The sequence below is a fragment of the Mus caroli genome, unplaced genomic scaffold, assembly GCF_978045245.1.
Source record: "Mus caroli unplaced genomic scaffold, Mus_caroli_1 scaffold_4, whole genome shotgun sequence".
Taxonomy (NCBI): Eukaryota; Metazoa; Chordata; class Mammalia; order Rodentia; family Muridae; genus Mus; species Mus caroli.
The window spans coordinates 124,670,492-124,690,393 of NW_028227259.1; the positions used below are offsets into that span (position 1 = coordinate 124,670,492).

Sequence of the window (19,902 nt, forward strand, 5' to 3'; positions counted from 1 at the left end):
CTCCTGCCTCATCTTCTGAGTGCCGGGCAGACAGGTGTTAGCTTCCTTGCCTTGTTCAGTCTCTCTCTACACCCAGCCACATCGTCCCTGGCCCTCAGAGGAGTGGTGCTCCCCTCTGGGGTCTTGGGTCTCCCAGTGGACTGACTGGTGGAACCCACACATCCGTAAGTCAGGAGAGAGGACCACCGCTAAGCCACTTTAGGGATCTAGGGTGGGGTCACAAAGCAGCTGGGAGATGCACAGGCTAGGCCACCACGTGCTAATATGAAGTCCTTAGGAACAGGACAAGGCCATCCTGAGACACCAGTGGCCCCACCCTGGTGTCTGGAAAACCAACCCTGTGCAGGCATCTGCAGAGCAGGGAAGGTGGAGTGAACCTGACAGGAAGCCCAACCCCTGACTACCAACGAAACTCAGAACACATGGCAGGCCTGGACTGGCTCGGGTAAAGCTACCCACACATCTCAGGGCCTCTGGTTCACAGGCTGTGAGCTCTCTGGGTCCCACACAGGGGACTTGGTTTCATGTGGGTCTCTGGGTCTAGGATTTAGGGTCTTAGTGGTCAGCAGGGTGGGCCAGGCTAGGACCCAGAATACAGCACTTGAGACAGATGCTGAGCAGAAGGACTAACAGGGATAAATGGACGGAGAGGTGGAGGAACAGACAGATGAGTGGGCTGATGAAAAGCAGAATCAAGGCACGGCAGCCTGTACATGGAAACCCAGCATGTGAGGGTGAAGGCGGCCAGCCACAAGTTCAAGGCCACACTGAGTTACAGAGCAAAACCAAAATGAAAAGGGATATGCAGTTCTGGGTGGACAGACTGACAGACGGGCAGGTGGATGGGTGGGTGAGCAGGTGAGGACATTCAGATGAAGAGGCAGGCAAGTGGACGGGTGGGTGGGCAGACCACTGGCTGAGTGAAAAGATGGTAGGGTGAATAGGAGAGTGGATGGATGGGCAGGTGGCTGGTGATGCAGATGAACAGTGGGTACGTGGACGAGAGAAAGGACAGATGGAAGGAGACAGCCATGGACAGTCAGGGTGTGGTGCCACCCCATAAGGCCTGTTTAACAGAAGCACAGCTTGGGCTTCGCTGCCCAGAGCACACAACCAGAGGCACCTACCAGGAGGCCAGGGGCAGGCTTGGCTAGGAGTAGGGGTACAAAGTGTGGGGTGACGGTCCATCCCTCCTGCTGAAAGAAAACTCAAGGCCCTCCAGCTACAAGCAGCCAGAAACTTTGGTTTTGTTCTCAGGCTCCTGCACTTAGGAGAGCTGCCCAGAAGGGCACAGGGCTGCCTCCCGAGGCGATGGGCCCGCAGGCCAGCAGTGACAACCATAATGTCCTCTGTCAGTCCACACACACGCTGAGGGACCAGCACTAGGAGAACATGTGCCCCGGATCCCACCAGGCCCACAGCCAAGCATAAGCCCCAGCCTGCTGGTGACAGGGACAGGAAGGATGAACCATGAAGGGGCAGAGAGGGCTCAGGGACAGAGGCAGCTCTGAGCCCACTGTGTTGTGTCCTTGCGAAGGAAGCCGCTAGGACCAGAGTCTAGTGAAGACAGAAGCCCGAGGGGTGGACGGCAGGTGTGTGACCCACTGGCCACACAAAATGAAGGCAGCTGGGCGGAGGCAGACTCTCTCTCAGTCCCATGGAACCCTGATGGGTGAGAATGTCCAGAGGTCAGGCTGGCCCATGTGCAGCATGCTGTGGAATGGCGATTTGCTCCACTGGAACGGAGGACACTGGTCCCACGTGGGGCCACTGGCCGCCAGCATGCTCATGTACTTGGCCAGGGTAAAGCTGGTCACCTGGGGGTCAAAGAGCACACACTCAGCTGGTAGGGCCCAACTCTCACCAGACCTTTCTTCAAAACACCATTCTGAAGCTTACCCCAAAGTGATGTCCCCTTAAACCGACCCAGCTTCAGCCCAGGTCTGACCTCTGACCCTGCACCTGTCCCACCCATCCTTCCCCAGGGCATGTGACAACTGGCTTAGGTGGTCGACCTTCACATCAATGCCACCATGGGCGCGCTGATGCAGGGCCTGAAATGGGTAGGAGCCATTGGCGGGGTTGAGGTCAGAGCGGGCAGAGATGGCGTTCTCCGCATTAGGCTTCGGGTTGCAGGCTTCACACAATGACAGAGGGTCATGAAGGAAATCATTATACCTGGGTGGGAAAGAAGGGATGGCAGTCACCCCAGGGAGAGGCCAAGCTCCTCTAGCCTCACAGTGGCCCTGAAACATCCTGAACTTTCTGGGCTTATCCCAACCCCAGCTTTGGCTTGAGCAGGGCCAGATGAAGACCACCCTCACCCCTCCACCAACTGGGTCACCCCAGCCTTCCTGAGGAGGTTTCTCCAGGATCCTCCTCCACGCAGGTCAGACCCCGGTCTGTTCCCTGACAGCATCTGCAGGGACTCAGGATGCCCTGCCACACTTCAGCTCCAGTCTGGGTTCTGGGCAGGCATCTCCATCTCCTAGGAGAAAGGCACTCCCCAAGGATGGTGGCAAGCAGGCCCCCATCTGCAGACCAAGGCTGGCTGGTGGCAAGGTTCAGTGGTACTGTCATGCAGAGGCAGCTCTCTGTACCAAGCCGGGGTGTGCTGACCCACCTCATAAGCCGGACCATGGTGTCCATGTCCTCCACCAGTGACTGGTCCCTCTGGAAGATCTTGGCTCGAGGGTTCTTGGTGTAAGAGAACCAATCTCCATACTGGGCCACCAGGGCCTGCAGCCCACTAGCGTTGAATACAGTCTCAAAGTACCTGCTGGGACAAGGGTGGTCACCCACGACTCCCATTAGCCACACAGCTGGTTGTGGCTAGCATGGGAGTGGGGGTCACTGTGGGAAAGCTGTCACTGTAGTCAGGTTGTGGCAAGACCCTCTTGTCCTGTAGGGGATGAACCTGGGCTCTAGAGTCAACTCTCACTTCACTATTCTCTGAGCAAAGAGGATCCCTGCCTCAGTTTCCACATCTGTGGAATGGGAAGAGACAGCTGCACTTACGTTCTCATGGTCATAAGGACCCAACGCCAGCCTGGGAAAGCACAGGACATACGGTAGCTCTGAAAAATCCAGCTAAAACTGGCTTCATGGAACTGAGGCTAACCCAGCATGCTTCAACTTCAGCCTGGGTACTGCATGGGCATCTCTACCTCCAGGAGGTAGGGGCAGATCCAGCTGAATGCCTGTCCCAAGGTGTGGCCACCCCAATCTGCCCTGCAGCAGGTGCTATAAATGAAGGTCACAATACGATGTGGGGCTTTCCCAGCAGGAGAGGGACTGTTCTCCTTGCTCAGCATGTTTAAAATGTCACCTAGGGAAGGACCCTGCCTCAGGGAGGACAGACTTGGGGAGAGGGGGGCGACATGAAAAAGCAAGGCCACATACGGGATGTTGTAGCTAGCCCAGTAGGTCGTTTTGTAGAGCTCTTCGGTCTTGTCGGCCACCACCACCATGCCCCTGAGACCGAGAGAGATGGATCAAGCAAGTCAGGAGACACTCAGGGGCTCGGCCAGTGGGAGGGCCTTGGCACCCTCGGCAGGAACTGTGTTGTGTGCCGCACCTCCTGTTCCCATCAGGGGTACCCCTCCTTTAGCCTCCCCTTCCCCCCTTTGCCCCAGGGACTCACGGGATCTGTTCTAGGATGGTAAGCACCCGGCTTCCAGGGCTGGGTCCATTGGGGATGAATGCCTTGTAGTCCACAATCATCCACTGGTTATTGTACCTGCCAGGAACAAGGAAGGAGCCGTGCCAAGCCTGGAAGCCTTCTCCAGTCCTGTCCAGCACCCCATACAGCCGGGTCTCAGGGACAACACCCTAACACTGCAGCTTGACTGGGAGCCCACAAAACCTTCTTGCTGCATGCCTACTCAAGTAAAGCGCACGGCTCCCTAGAATTTCCTAAAGGACCGGTCTAGTTAAGCACTCAAAGTCGTACTACTTCCGGTGCCTGATTCCCAGGCCCCGCCCCATAGGTGCTCTGAGACCTACCCACTTCCACTGCACTTGGTTCCTAGGCCCCGCCCCATAGGTCCCATCCCATAGGTGCTCTGAAACCTACCTACTCACCTCCCTCCCCTGAACTTGGTTCCTAGGCTCATTCCCTTCCTTTATCTGGGCCCCACGTTTATCTTCTTCCAAGGGGTCAGCCCCAAGAGGAGGAGCTTACAGAAGAAGAAAAAAAGACAACCCTTGCTTTCTTGAGCCTCAGTTTCCCCACGTATAAAACAACCCAGTGAGCACCTGAAAGAAGGGGCTGAGCACAGGGCCCTGGAGCCCCATGGGTCCCCTCTGGTCTGAGTACTAAATGGTCCACAAGTAGAGGCCGTGGAACAGGGTCACACTCACGTGCCGCTGTTGAACCGCTTAAAGACGTCTGCCCAGGTGGCCCCATCCAAGGCCAGGCGGTTGGCCACGACGTTTCGTATCCACTCCAGCACACAGCCCTGGGGCTGCACGTACTTCCACAGGGCTGGGTTCTTGTTGCCAATGGTGGTCTCCAGGGTGACCTGTGAGAGAGACAAGGTGGGCTGCAGGCTCCATGTGGCAGGCCTGCAGGTCTTGGCTCAGAAGTCAAGTATCTATGTTTTCCTCACAACTCTAAGCTGCTTTGGTACATACCCCTCAGGGGTTCCTTGGAAAAGTACTTGGCTTGGGAGAGACTCAGGATCTTGAACCCAGCTGTCCTTGGGGACCAGAGTGCCATTCCTAGGTGCCTCCCCATCGTAAGAGAGCACCTCCCCAAGAGACAGCATCCTACTCTTCCATTCTGTCAGCTCTACAGGGAGAGGCGATTCACCTGGAGCCCCAGCAGCCAGAGACCTTGGGAAGACCTCAGTCCACCTTGCTCTGTCTCAGAGTCACCAGCCATCCACCACTGCTTATGAAGCCTCTCTCCTCAATGTCCCTGGAGCCCTCGTCTGTCTGCATAAACATGCCTTGTTCTCATTAGTTAAAGCCAGCACAGCACTGGCCTGGCGTGGTGGCACATGCCTGTAACCCAGGACTCTAGAGGCAGAGGCAGAGGCAGGAAGGACTACCACAAGTTCAAGGCGAGTCTGGTCTTAAACCAAACAGAACTTGGATCAACAGAGCCCGTGAACCTTAACTTGCAAAAGGCCACCTCCTGGCAGCTGGTGGGTGGCCCTGCAGTGGGAGAATCTTGACAGCTGAGTCCCAGCCAGCTCTTCTCACCCTTCCCAGAGACACAGTAGGGCATCAAGAACCAGCTGTCTGTGGCTGCTGAGCAGATGGGCCAAGTTCCTATCAATCCCCTGTGTTTAGTCCCCTGTGCACCTGAAGGGTGCTGGCCTGAGTCTTCCTTTATACAAGGAGGCTAAAAAGAGCCGAAGGCTGGCAGGACCCACCTAAGAGTATTTTCAAGTTTTACTTATTTTGGAGGCATTTACAGTCTCACACCATAGCCCATGCTAGCTTCAAACTCTTCTTGGTTATTCTCCTGCCTCCACGCCCCAAGTGACTGGAGTTCAGGTGTGAGCTTAAGCCAGTGTTTTAAAAAAGCCATCAAGGGCTGGAGAGATGGCTCAGTGGTTAAGAGCACTGACTGCTCTTCTAGAGGTCCTGAGTTCAAATCCCAGCAACCACACGGTGGCTCCCAACCATCTGTAATGAGATCTGATGCCCTCTTCTGGTGTGTCTGAAGACAGCTACAGTGTACTCACATATATATATAATAATACCTTTACCCTAGCACTAGGGAGATGGAGGCAGGAGGATCAGGGGCTTAAGAAAGCCACAGCTAGCCAGGCGTGGTGACACATGCCTTTAATCCTAGCACTCGGGAGGCAGAGGCAGGCAAATTTCTGAGTTCGAGGCCAGCCTGGTCTACAAAGTGAGTTCCAGGACAGCCAAGGCTACACAGAGAAACCCTGTCTCGAAAAACCAAAAAAAAAAAAGAAAGAAAGCCACAGCTACATAGGTCAGCCTGGGCTACATGAGACCCTGTTTTAGAAAACCAGAATGAAAAATATAAAGAGAAGAAACATAAGAACGACATCTAAGCCAGGCCTGGCACGGGTCTGTACTTTAGTCTACCTAAGAGGCTGAGGAAGGAGGGTTGCTGGCTGGAGCTACATACTGAGTTCCAGGTCAGCCTGAGCTAGAGAGAGACTCGCTGCCTTAAGGATAAAAAAGCCAACCAATCAAACCAACAAGTATACAAAAAGAAAAAGGGAGGCTGGGTTTAATGGCCTGTACCTTTAAACCCAGCGTTTGGGAGGCACAGGCGGCGCGATCTCTCTGTTCAAGACCAACCTGGTCTATAGGGCAAAGTTGAAGGCAACCAGGGCTATGTAGTGAGACTGTGTCTCATAATAAATAAAATAAGTAAATAAATAAGAGAGTGTGAGGAGGTCACCAGCGTCCTACATTGTAAAGGGGTCTAGGACACAAACACAAGGAAAGGCAATGGGTTCCCTGGCCTCCTGTGCTGGGCCAGTACCGAGACCCAAGGTTTCATTCCCCACCTCTTTCTCTCCCTCTCTGCCTGTCTCTCTGTTTGTCTCTGTCTTTGTCTCTCTCTGTCTCTCTCCAACCCTATGGGAGGTGGGGGAAGCTTATTGGTCCGGGAGTCCTGTGACTAAGGTCCCCAGGGGTTGCCTCTGCCACAGCAGGAACACAGGGACATGAGCCCCACCATGCCCAACAGTGCCCCGCATATCCAATGTGCCCAGGGCACACACTACAGCTGAGTGAGTCTCTTGGCAGCATCAGTGTGAGATCTCAGGCGCCAGCCAGGAACAGATTTCTAAAGGGGCCTGGATGGCAGCCAGAGGAGCAGGAGAAACAAAAACGCTGTAAACAGCAGCTCCTCAGGACAGGGCCAGGTTAGGGGTGGGGGTAGGAGAAGGCAGGGCAGAGCAAGGTCACTGACTAAAAAGGAGGTGTCTGCACTGAACAAAGAAACAAGGTCACTGCACTCAGGCTCTGCAAAGGGCCCCAAGGGCTAAAGAGCTCTCAGAGCTCAGAAGCCCTGCAGGCCTCATCTTCTTCTCGTTGTCCCCAGAGCCTCTATGTCTCATGTCACCAGGGAGCATGTGACTCAGCCACTCACCAGGCCACTGCCCAGGATGTAGAAGTCATCTCCGGAGAAGATGGTGCCCGGGTAAGACGAGAAAACCAAGTTGTTGCCAGCAACCAGGGGGTACTCCTCTGGGGGTAGTGGGGGAGAAGTTGGTCAGGTGGGCTCTGTAGGTCACCCATCCCCCATCCCACAAGGCTGGGGCCTCAAGTGAGAGATAAGCAGTCCTCGGGAGGCCACTCTCATCCCTTCAAATGAAATGTGTGGGTGGCACCTGACTGGAATGCCACCATCAGGAGGACCCAAGTTCAAAGCCACCTGGGCTACATGGAGAGACTCTGACTCAGAAAGGAAGGGGAGGAGGTAGAAGAAGAAGAAGGTGAGGAGATAGAGGAAGGAGAGGAGGAGAGTGGGAGGGGAGAAGGGAGGAGGAAGAAAAGAGGGCAGGTGGAGGAGCTGGGGAAGGATTGGGGGAAGCACCCTGCTGCAGGGGACTGCCCTGCTGACTGTCTCTACTGGTCCTGTAACAAACTTGCAATGTGATGAACAGCAAGATACTCCTCAGTGTAGCTGGAAACGAGTTTTCCTTAAACACTGCTGAATGGTGAAATAGGTTTTTTTTGTTTTGTTTTGTTTTTCGAGACAGGGTTTCTCTGTATAGCCCTGGCTGTCCTGGAACTCACTCTGTAGACCAGGCTGGCCTCCAACTCAGAAATCTGCCTGCCTCTGCCTCCCGAGTGCTGGGATTAAAGGCGTGCGCCACCACGCCCGGCTGGTGAATTAGTTTTTAAAAGGTGCAAATAGATATATTCATTTAAAAGTGTAGATGGATCTAACTTCATCAAAAGGGTCTGTGCGTGGGGAGCTCCGGGTGGGGCAGGTGTCCCCTCTGGACCCATGAGATTTGCGACTGTTGACAACTGATACTACAGGAGAAACAAAGCAATGCAAAATCGAAAGGGACCTTAGGATAGCACAAGAAAACAATCAGCAGTGGTGGTGCACGCCTTTAATCCCAGCACTTGGGAGGCAGAGGCAGGCGGATTTCTGAGTTCGAGGCCAGCCTGGTCTACAAAGTGAGTTCCAGGACAGCCAGGACTGCACAGAGAAACCCTGTCTGGAAAAACCAAGAAAAAAGAGAAAGAAAGAAAGAAAGAAAGAAAGAAAGAAAGAAAGAAAGAAAACAATCAATCTGCGGGAGGACCTCCCAAGGGCTGTGGGCAGCACATTACAAGAGGGCCTCACTGCTTGGCAGGATTTCCTCTACACACAGCTTCCACCAAGTGTCAGTGGTACTGTTTCAGGGAGACCTGCTCAGGCAGGCAAGCATTCTGCCATGGAACTCTATCCTCAGCCCTTAAACAGGAAATGTAAGAAATCTTGGTGAGTGCCTGTCATCCCAGTAAGACAGAAGCTGAGGCAGGAGGATTCCTAATTCAGTGCCACCCAACTATGAGCAACCGTTTTCTCCCCATTGCCTGTTTGCCTCACTGGGAGATGGTCTATGTTGGGTACACACTAGAGTTCAAGGCCAGCTGGGGCATGGAGCTCCACAGCACAGCGCTTTCTGGGCAAGAGGCCCAGGAATAGAAAGAGCCAGGAGAAGGTAGGAGGGTAGGTGCAGGCAGATGCAGGTAGATGGTTGTGGTAACCTTGAGAGCCAGCTGAAAGAAATGCCTTGCTTGCCAAGTAAGAAATCCCCCGAGCTGCTCCAGAACTTCGCTCAAAGCCTCACCCCTGTGTGCATGCGCAAGCCCACCCTCTCTCAAGGATGCACCCTCCTCCCACCTTGCGGCCCCTCCCGGAACTGCAGCCGGTACTTCTTGATGATGCGTAACATGTTCTGGTAGGAGTTCCACGTGTTGTGCGCCACCAGGAGGTCATGCCCACCAGGCAGCAGCTTGATGAGGGCAGAGCAGGAACCGGAGCCCAGGGAAGGCTTGGTGTTGGTCTTATTCAGGGCAGGCTCTAGGTCTTCCAGGTCTCCGGAGATCTGCAGCAGGCTTAAGAGGGAGGATGGGAGGGCCAGTGGCTACTTTGCGCCATGTCATAACTGAGGCTTTCTGGGTTCTGGGAGTAGAAAGTGGCAGAGCTGGCATGGAACTGGGACAAGTATGAAGTTCATGGTTCCTTTACCCACCCTGCACAGGCTGAGGGGGGGCACTTACAGGAACCCCAAGGGTTTGATGGTGAACCTCCCAGTTGGGAAGGTTAAACGGCCTTCATAGCTGTCCTCCAGGCCTTTCAGCTGCAGGAGGGTCAGCCGCACCTAGGGGAGGGGCAGAGGGAGAATGAGCCCTCCGCCCCCCAGTTCACCACTTCTACATAATAGCAGGGGCTCTGACCTGGTTCAGGGGTGCTCCACAGGCTCCAGCCAGCCCTGACTCCTCTTCTGCTTTCAGTGAATAAACACTATGACATCCTCATGCTGATCCCAAGTCACCCTCAATTAAGGACCTGGTCAAAAGCCATCTCTTCCACAAAGCCTTGCAGTTTGGCCAGAACCCCTGTCAACACCTCCCTACTCTTAGATGCTGGCTGTGTAGCTGCCCTGGCACCTGTGCCTGCTCTACCTCAGCAATTGAACTGGAGGCATCACAGTGATCCTCACTGGGTCCTGACTGGGGCTGGGCATACACCAGGATCTTAAGTACAGACAAGATAGATGGGCAGACAGGATGGGAATGGATCAACAGGAGGGAGAGGATAGACAGATGGACAGACAGACAGACAGAAGGGTGGGTGGATGGATGGATGGACTGACAGATGAATGGGACAGAAGGGAGCAGGCACATGGGATAGACGGGTTGCTGTGTGTTGGTGGGTAAGCAGACATACGGAAGGGTGGGTAGGTACGTGAGGGAAGAGAATCTGAAACAGCGAGGGCAGGAGATGGGTCGGCAGGGAGAACCATGTGTGGGGGGAAAACAGCGTGAGCACTAGAGGGCACGCAAACAGACAGCAGGGTCATCCACAGAGGCCACTCACTGCCTGTGCCGCACAGCTAAACCCTCATGCCTGTAGAGAATTCACAGTCTGTGGCTTTTGCACTGACAACCGCACCAGCAGCCCAGGACCTGGGCCTTAGCATCCAGTCTGTCTAAGCTCAGCCCAGGGAGGGAACGCCAGGCTTGGCTATGATGTGTGCTTTCATCTCTCTCTTCCCTCTTCTGAAATAGTGCTCGCCCATGTCCAGCCTTCTGCTGCCTTCCTGACAGTGAGAGCCGCATGCCGCCACTTAGCTAGGTTCTCTGACAGCAGGAAAGCAGGACTGGGCATCTGGGCCAGAATGGGCAGCTGGAGGTCCGTCAAGCAGACAGATGGAAGGATGATGGCTTGTGGGGGAGGGGTGCAGATGCAGACAGACACTAGATTGGGCTGGGTTTCTGGTTCACTCAGGGCCAGCCAGGGACTGCACAGGAGACAAGTACACCCAAAAGAGCCACCTTCCTTCCCGAGAGCAGGGTGGCCTGGCCCACCTGGTGCCAGTACGGAGAGTCCGGGTTAAGCTCCATTTCCCTCTGCATCCACTCCAGGTTGGCCTCCAGGAAGCTCTTAAGCTTCTCACAGTAGCCGACTTCGTATTCGAAGGGGCCGCAGTAGTTGACCACTGTGTTCATCCAGTGCATGTAGATGAGCTGTGGAGAGAGGACAGGCCAGCTGCTCTCTGTGCAGGACCCCGAGGAGCAGCCCCCAGGCTAGAGGATTACCACTTCTACTCCGAGGCTCTCAGCCCCCTCCTCTTAGGTCTCCCTACTCTGGGGCCTGTGATTTGGAAGGTCTAGACTATACTGCACCGCCTCTGTTGCTGGGGCCTGGATTGAGCAGTGTGCTCTGCCATCAAACATGGGGGTCTTGGGTGGCTTCTGTCGGTGGTTATGGTACTGGAGATTGGACCCTGGGCTTCAGGGAGGCCAAGCAAATGTTCTGCAAGGCCAGCGGCTACTGGACCCCAGCCCAGCCCACGAGGTCTGATTTTGCTTTCCTCTGTTCGGAATTGTTTAGAGGTGCGGTCGTCCACATGCGAGACGGGCCTTAAATACCTAATCTTGCACCTGCAAAGTGCTGGATTACAGGTGTGCACTATCAAGCCTGCTTATACAATGCTGGACATGGAACCTGTGCCTGCCAGGCAAACTCTCTGAATGCAGCCACATCCCCAGCCACTGCTGGGATCTTTAGACAGGCTCACACGCCTTAGCCTTAGCCTCTGGCCTGCTAGGGTGACTCCAGACACTGCAAATGAGTACCAGACTCAGCCAGAGGAATGTGTGCGGGCAGCTCCCTGCTCTGTTCCAAGCACGGAGGAAACAAAAACAAGTCCCCCTGCTGACTCACTGGGCCAGAGAAGTGTGCCAGGCTGCTGGCATGCCCAGGTGCGGTGTGCATGAGCTCGGGCTTGCCTGCTGGGGGAAGGAAGCCACAGCCAGCATACCCTGTCCTCCAGCTGCTGGATGTGAATGAGGTTATCCAGGCCACCCAGCCAGCTGATTGCCGCAGCACGGATGAGCCCACCAAGGTCAGCCTCACCCAGAATGGCCAGGGCTCACAGCCGATGCTTCCTGGGAGTGGGAGTGGGATGGGGGCTGCTGACCTGTGGCTCAGGCCAGTGAGCAGCATCAGACAGTGGACATACTGCAGCCTCCAGTGCTGAGCGACAGGGTAGGTGCCATCCCCACACAGTGGCCCAGCCTGGGCTCACTGTTCAGAAGCTGCGAGGGGTCAGTCCACTGGGTGGCACTGCTGGGAGGCAAGGGCTAGAGGCACAGCCTAAGCCTAAGGTCTTTGAGGCTTGTCCTGGAGGGGACTCTGGGACCCTGCTCTCGTCCTCCTCCGTGTTTGCCTTCTGCCCCATGAAGGGAGCCTTGCTCTGCCAGGTGAACCATAAGAGCCACGAAGCTTTATGAGCTCCTTGGCTTGGGTATTTCCTTTCAGTGAAGTGAAACCAACATGTCCACTTTACAGCTGCAGAAACTGAGACACACTTGGGTGGGCAAGTACCTGTGTCCCCAAAACACCCAGACATCACGTCACAGGCCTGACTGGGGCCCACGCCATGATGTGGGGGTTGTTTGTTTTTTGTTTGGTTGGTTTGTTTTGTTGCAAAATGCCAAATCCCCACACTCTCTGGGCAGCTGCTGAAGGTAACTTCTGGCCACACCCCACCCCACCCCACCAGAAACCTCCCCACAGGGAAACGTACCAAATCCTGCTCATGCCCAGGCCCCACTAGCGCTCCCTGCCTCCTTGTACTTTGCAGGCCACTGCCCACTGCCCTGCCCTACCTGAGGGGCTGGGGTTACACAGGAGCCCGACCCATCCGCAGGATGCAGCAATAGAGCAAACTGCCCTGACTGGAGTCTTAGGCCAGACAGAGCTGGATTCAAATGCTACTCCCAGCTTGGTTAAAAGGCTGTTCAACCTTAATGAGACCCTTCACCTCCCAGGACCCATGCCCTGCCCCTGTCACTGTCAGTCACTGCTCCACCAGGACAGGCCTTCAGCCCGGTCCCAGCTACATAGTGAAGAGTTTGGAATTTTGGTTTCTTTCAAAAAAACCAAGTATTATTGTTAATGTTTTCATTTTAACCCCAGGTGTGGGGATATGGGGCTGCTTCAGACTGTCCACAGCAGCTGACTATGATTTGCCTCGTGATCTAGCAGGGATGTGATTTTGCCAGCAGCCAGTTGTCTACAATTGTGTGACATTTGGAATTCTGGGAATTTTTCAGAGGCTATATAAATACTAGAGCTCTGAGAGGCAGGGTGGGAGGTTGTTGGTTGATCAGGAGTGTTGGTTGCAGCTTGTTAGTAGTTGTGCTCAAAGAAGAAACAAGAAAGAAATTAGATTCAGGGATCTCTCTCTCTTTCTCTCTCTCTCCCTCTCCCTCTCCCTCTCTCTCTCTTTTTCTCCCTCCCTCCCCACCCCCTTCGGGGGTGAGGAAAAAGGGTGGGAAAAAGAAGAACCCACAAAGTAGCAGTGACCAGCTACACATCTGCCACATTGGGTGTTCTTAAAACCACTTGGGACACCCCTTGCATGTTCCTGGGTGACCAATAGAATACAAAGTCAAATAGTGGCCACTGGACCCTGAGTGGATTTCAGTCTATAAGTTGATAACTAGTAATTTCTCAAAATGAGTATCCACTTCCCACACAACCCAGTGTAGGCAAAGCTGCTACCCACAGCCAGGCTGATTTCTGATTGGTGGAACACCAGACAGTGACTGCTGTTTTGATGGTTCCACTCTTTGGAGACTTGACACATGCAGGAGAGCAAGTTTAACAAAAGTAGGAGCTAGGTGTGGTGATGTCTATCAGTGCCCGGGAGGCTGAGGCAGGAAGGTCACAAGTTCAAGGCCAAACTGGACTATAGAGAGAGTTCAAGGTCAGGCTAGGCAAGCTTGTGGGACTGTCTCAAACAGTATGAAGAAGCCTGGGAGTAGAGATCAGTAGGAGAGTGCTTCCCCAACATGTAGGAGGTCCCAGGTTTAATTGCCAGTATCAGGAAGGTGGTGGTGGGGGCACACCTCTGTAATCCCAGCCTAGGAGGCTGAGGCAGGAGGATCTCGAATTAGAAATCAGCCTGGGCCACCATCTCTAAACACCTTAAAATCGGGCTGGAAAGATGGCACCGTGGCGCTTTCTTCTCTTGTGAAGGCCCAGAGTTTGGTTCCCTGCACCTCTATAAAATAACACCAGCTCCAAGAGATCTGACATTCTTCTGGCCTCCTTGGGCACCCAACATTTTTATCTATCTATCTATCTATCATCTATCTATCTCCCCTTAATATAAATAAATCTTTCAAAAAAGTCCTGACCTGGGGGAAACAGACATGAAGGCAGAGGGGAACTATGGGCCACTTAGTTGAGAAGGGGGCACCAGGGGGGTGCAAAGAAGAATAGAGAATGAAGAAGGGGACACAGGTAAAATATAGAAGCATGTATGTATTAAATGTTGTATTGGGGCCACTGGAATGGCTCAGCAGGTAAAGGGGCTTGCGGCCAAGCCTGATGTTCTGAGTTCGCTCCCTAGGGCTCACATAATGAAAAGAACAGACCCCAGAAAGTTGTCTTCTGACCTCCATGTATGAATCCTGACATACATGCACTCACCCACCCACCCACAGACACACGTGTACCCACCCACGTGCAGACACAGAAATGCACAAAATATGTAAAAAGGCAACCATCAATTTTAAAATGTCATCAAGAAACCTATTATTTTGTACATGAACTAAAAATCATACCTGTATAAATCTATAAATTCAACAACAAGAAAAGAAAACATTATGCCAAGTGACAGTCATAAAAAGGTTTTCACTTCCCGGCACGCTTGATGTACCCTGGGCTCCATCCCCACACTGTAGAGACCAGGTGATGTGGCCTGGCACTAGGGAAATGGGAGTCAGGAGAATCAGAAGTTCTGAGACGACCTTGGTACACACAGAGGTGTGGCCAGCCAGGGCTACAAGAACTCCTATCTCAAAACAAACACCAAGGCCAGGAGGAGGTGGCACCCCGTACTTCTATGAGATGTCAGAATGACAGAATCCACATGATAGCGCTGGCCTAAGGGGATAGAACCTGAGGCTGGTGTTGCTGGGCTGGATAGGATTTCCTTTTGCAGTGATGAAGACACTCTAGAACTGGACAGTGGTCCAACTGTACAACCTTAGAACTGTACCCCAAACCAATAGATTACACTGGTTCCCCTTTTTTGGGGGTGGGGGTGGGGGAGTAGTCACAGCTGGTTCTGATCTCCTGACCCTTGTCTTCCCTCCATCCCCCAGTGCTAGGACAACAGGCATGAATCATAGCCTGGAAGTTTTTGTTGTTTCTTGACTCTAACCCAGGCTACCCTTGAACTTAGCAGTCTGTCTCAGCCTCCCAAGTCATGCAATTGCGGGTGTGTTTCACCAGGCCCAGCCTATGTGCTGTCTTTGAAGAACAGGGCTCTTTTTCTCCCCTAATGGAGGACAGGAGATGGGGACCCTTTCTCAATACATGCATCAACCCCTCAGGATGTCCAGGCTTGGCCAGGGGCAGGCAGCTGGGACCCTGGACTCCCACACTGGCCTTACCTCCTCAGACACAGAGGCCTCCACCACACCAGCTGCATAGGCCTGCAGGCTGTCATTGTACCTGCCATTTGTGCTCAGGTCCAGATAGGCCCACCTGGAGGGGAGAAGGACAGTCAGTTAGCAGCAGGGACCCCTGCAAAGCCAGCCACACAGCCAGACCCACGGCTGTGGGCAGACTCAGGTGTGGCTTTTTATTCCTTACACTACGGATGGAGTCCAGGCCCTCGTGTGCCAGGCAACTGCTCCAGCCCTGGTTTTGTTCCTGTCCCCTTTTCAAACATGGTCTCACTTTGTAGCCCAGGCTGGCCTGGGACTCCAATCCTCCTGCCTCAGCTTTCCAAGTGCTGAGATCACAGATGTGTGATACCATGCCTGCCTAGTCTCTAGTTTTAGACCATGAAAACAGCCTGGTGAGCAGCCGCCACCCATACAGATGTTGGCCTGCCTGTCTGCACCTGGTGAGCAGCAGCTGCCCATACAGATGTTAGCCTGCATGTCTGTACCTACATACCTGCTGGGCTACATACCTGAGACAGGAAGTGCTGGGGCAGAGGAACAAGGACTAAACCAGCCTCCTCTCCCCGACCTATTCCAATTGATGTTCCCAATCATGCTGGCCGGCCCTTCTGAGCTTGTCCGATTTGTCCTGTGGCAACTCACAGTCCTTCCAGGTAGGAACTGTTAACTGGCCCCACCAGGTGGAGGAAGGGACTGAGGCACAGTGATGGATGCCCTGTGTCCTCCTGCTTTGTGAGGCTCTGCAATGTCCCTACCCATGACTGTGTGCCCTTCCCATGTGTCCATCTATGCTGGGTCACACGTGTGGCTTGCTTTGCCCCCTTGGGACAGGGAAGAACTGACACATTGCTGTTAAGAAGAACAAGAGGCCTCATGACTCCCCGAGGTCCTCCTGTGCCTCTGCTGCTATCATGGAAGGACACTGTCTTTGTCTGTGGGTTCCGGGGATGGAAAATACCCAGAGCAGAGCAGGTCTGCAGACCTGAAGCTGGATGGCTTTAGGAGCTCAGCTCCTTGAGGGTCAGCAACCACTGGGACTGTTATTATGGAGCACTGCTGCCCAATGCCTGGATGATATAGGATCAGAGGTCACCAAGGACAGAACAAGATTCCTGTCAAGTCAAGCTACCATCTTTTTTTTTCTTTTTTTTTTTTTTTTTTTTTTTTTTGAGATGAAGTCTCTCACTGAGATCTAATTTCCCCAAATCTCCACCTCCCCCCAGCATGGGGGTGTTATAAATTATCCCCTCCCTCCACTGTTCTCAGTTTCTTTATAGACTTGCCTTTAAAATATTTCTCCAGAGGCTGGAGAGATGGCTCAGCAGTTATGATCGTATGCCACTCTTTCAGAGGACCCAAGTTCAGTTCCCAACACCCACCCCCCATCAGGTAACTCACAAGAGCATGTGAGTCCAGTTCCAGGAAATCCAAGGCCCTCCTCGGGCCTCTCTGCAAGCACCTGCATGTACGTGCCACACATAAGCTCACACAGACAAAAATAAATCTTTTGTTTTTTGTTTTGTTGTCTTTTTAAAAATATTTTTTTAAAGATTTATTTATTTATTATATGTAAATACACGGTAGCTGTCTTCAGACACTCCAGAAGAGGGCGCCAGATCTCGTTATGGATGGTTGTATGCCACCATGTGGTTGCTGGGAATTGAACTCAGGACCTCTGGAAGAGCAGTCAGTGCTCTTAACCACTGAGCCATCTCTCCAGCCCTGTTGGGGTTTTTTGTTTTGTTTTGTTTTGTTTTGGAGACAAGCTTTCTCTGTGTAGCCATCCTGGAACTCGATTTGTAGATAGGCTGGCTTTGAACTCCTGAGTGCTGAGATTTAAGGCATGTACTACCACACCGTGCTTAAGTAAATCATTTTAAAAAGGAGATGAGGGGCAGCTCAGGTGGCACCAAGCCCTGGGTTCTGTCCCCAGCCCTGCATAAACTGGGCATCATGGCACAGGACAATATTCTCAGCATTCTCAGGAGGGGGACATATAGAATCACAAGTTCAAAGTTACCGAGAACAGTCTGAGTTCTCGAAACAGTCTCAGGACTGTGTTGGGTGGTGGGCCAAAGTCAGACTCATGGGCCAGCAAGATGGCTCAGTGGGTAAAGACGATTGTCACCAAGCCTAATGACCCGAGTTTGCTGCCCAGGACTTACTGGAAGAGAGACATGATTCAAGTTGTCCTGGCCTCCACATACACCATAGTTCATGTGACACCATCCCACATACCCCATAAATCAATCAATCAATCAATCAATCAATCAATCAATAGAAAGCCAAACTCAGAGCAGCAGAAAGGGAGGAGAAAGGGGGGGAGGAGGATTTACCAACAAAAATCCTAGAACTAGCAAGGGGGGATACTAATTCCAGGAGAGTCTAGCTCCTGACCTCTGCCTCAAAAATTGTGAGCCAGACACCCCCCAGGCTGGAGCTCCCATCGACCGGGGACCAGGCCAGGCCAGATGGCTTCTGTTTGACCCAAGTCTTCAAGGGTCTGTTCCCCTGCCTGTAAACTGAAGTCTCCCACCATGAACTCCCTATAGTGCTGGGGTCTCACAGTGAAGGGACACGAGCCATAGGAGAGGAAAGAGAGGACAGGAAATATACCAGCATGGTGATGGGCCTCAGTTTCCCCAATCGAAAAATGGCCGAAGGGACCCTTACTCCTTTCCTTCCCTCCTCTCTCCTCACATCCACAGTGGAGCTTTCTAACTCCCAATGAAACTGGGGGATCCTTTGAACCCCATCTCGGGCAAGAAAACAGGCTCAGAGAAGGGGAGCCACTCACCCTGGATCACACAACAGTGGATTGGAGGCTGCAGGAAATTCCCAACACAACAACCAAGGAAGACCCGTCCCCACTCCCATGAGTCCTGTAAATGGAAGCATTCTCAGTCTCCTGAGTGCCCCCACCCCACCCCACCCCCGTCCTTCCCCCTCCACACACCTCCTGCGCCTCTGCATCCAAGCAGGGGTCCGTCATACCCTCTCAGTTCTGCTAAACAAGCAAACCTGGATTGAGTCAGCAGAGAACAGACCGCCAGATCGAGTCACAGGGGGTGCCCCTGATGCCGGCCAGAGCTGTGGGTCCCTTCAAATAGCAGACAAATCAGCAGCCTTCTCTCCCTGGAAGCCTTCCCAGATTAACCCCACCCAGCTGTGATGTCTACAGCAACCAACCATCCAAGGACCACCATCACCGGAGATGCCCAAACCTGTGAGAACCCATGCTGCAGGAGACTGTGCCCCCTGAGAATGAGCACATGGAGGTCCGATGGGGACACACAGGTTCTGGGTGCTCCCCTTACACAGCCCAAATCTGGGTTTCCAGGCAGATTGCTGGCTCAGGCTTCCCGTGGGATTTGCCCATGTGTCTTCCCTCAGCCTGAATCTTGTTTGGCTCTGGGTCCTCGAGACCACATGCCAAGATAAGAATAGCTGAGCACAAGTCGTTATTCCCAATGGTGCAGACCCCGGCAAGAACCCACGATCAAGTTCTGGGTTCACAGTGGTGATGTGGGGACCCAGAGAAGTAGGGGAATTAGTGAGACAACAGGTCACAGGGCCAGCCTAAGTTCCGAGAGTGATAGGGATCACGCTGAGCACCTAACTCAGTGAAGCATCGGGCCAAGAACTCGTCCCTGGGACGGGCAGGGTCAGCAACATCTAACAAGGATACTGTCCACGCTTGTGAATTTAGGGACCTGCAACTTTCCCTCTGGCTTGGAGCCTGGCTCACTCCAGCCGCCCTGGCTCTGGAGGGAGACAAGGGCCTGGGGCTCCTGACAACTGTCATTATCCCTCAGGCTAGGGACAAATGGGCAGCAGAGTAAACATTTAGTCCCAGAAGTCCGGAGGCAAAGGCAAGCGGGTCTGTGTGTGTTCCAGGGCAACCTGGTCTACATACCGAGTTCTAGTCCAGCTCGCCTTAAGTGCGGGGACCCGTGTGGACAGAGGGCAGGTCCCCTGGCCCCTCGGGGAGAACCCCTGTGGTTGGGGATAGGAGTTACTGAGTCAGCCACCAGCCCTGGGCCAGACCTGGCTGTGGACTCCCCAGGGCGGCAGTCCAGGGCCCCTGTCACCCGCCAGGCCGTGGCGGGGATGGCCAACCCTTACCCGGTCTCGCGGATGGCGTTGGTGAGGTTGGCCCAGGCCACCGCGTCGGGGTGGAAGCCATCCTCCAGGCGCAGCTGGCCCGACGCGGCGTCCAGCAGCAGCGAGCGGGTGCGGGAGACCGGCGGGTCCGGGTTTTGGCGCTGCCAGCCGGGCCCCAGGGTAGGGAGAGCGCCCGCCGGGCCGCTCAGTAACAGCCCGGTCAGCGAGGCCAGCAAGGCCAGCGTGGTCAGGGAGGTCAGCGCCAGCGCCCGCCGGAGCGCCCGGGCCGCCCGGCCGCCGGAGCTCCCGTCCATGGGGGCCGCCATCGCGAGCCGCAGCCGGGCCACGTGATTGCGTCCCGAGGGGCGGGGCGGGGCTTGTATTTGGGCTTCCGGGATGGGCGTGGTCTGTGTTCCTGGAGAGGCGGGGCCTGCCTTAAAGGGCTCGCGCTCTCTGAGGGAAAAAACCAACCAAACAAACAAAAAAACACTCAGCAGCCTTCCCTCCCAAGGAATTTCTTTCTGGTTTTTTGTTTGTTTGCTTTTGTTTTGTTTTTAAATTATCCTTCCTCTTCCTCACCTTTTTACTTATTCTTCCTCTTCCTCACCTTCTTTTTTTTTTTTTTTTTTTTGGTTTTTCGAG

General features: G+C 53.9%; 1 protein-coding gene across 1 annotated transcript; it reads right to left on the reverse strand.

Moving 5' to 3' along the window:
* Nucleotides 1-1,034: 1,034 nt before the first annotated feature.
* Nucleotides 1,035-19,617, reverse strand: Plbd2 (phospholipase B domain containing 2). Its single transcript, XM_021163573.3, has 12 exons — nt 19,282-19,617; nt 15,139-15,232; nt 10,534-10,692; nt 9,223-9,323; nt 8,843-9,057; nt 7,088-7,185; nt 4,363-4,523; nt 3,644-3,739; nt 3,403-3,474; nt 2,624-2,776; nt 2,016-2,178; nt 1,035-1,817 (listed from the first exon to the last, which is right to left on the reverse strand). The coding sequence occupies exons 1-12, from the start codon at nt 19,584-19,586 to the stop codon at nt 1,650-1,652; spliced, it is 1,785 nt and encodes a 594-aa protein (XP_021019232.1). The 5' UTR covers nt 19,587-19,617; the 3' UTR covers nt 1,035-1,649.
* Between the last annotated feature and the right edge of the window lie 285 nt (nt 19,618-19,902).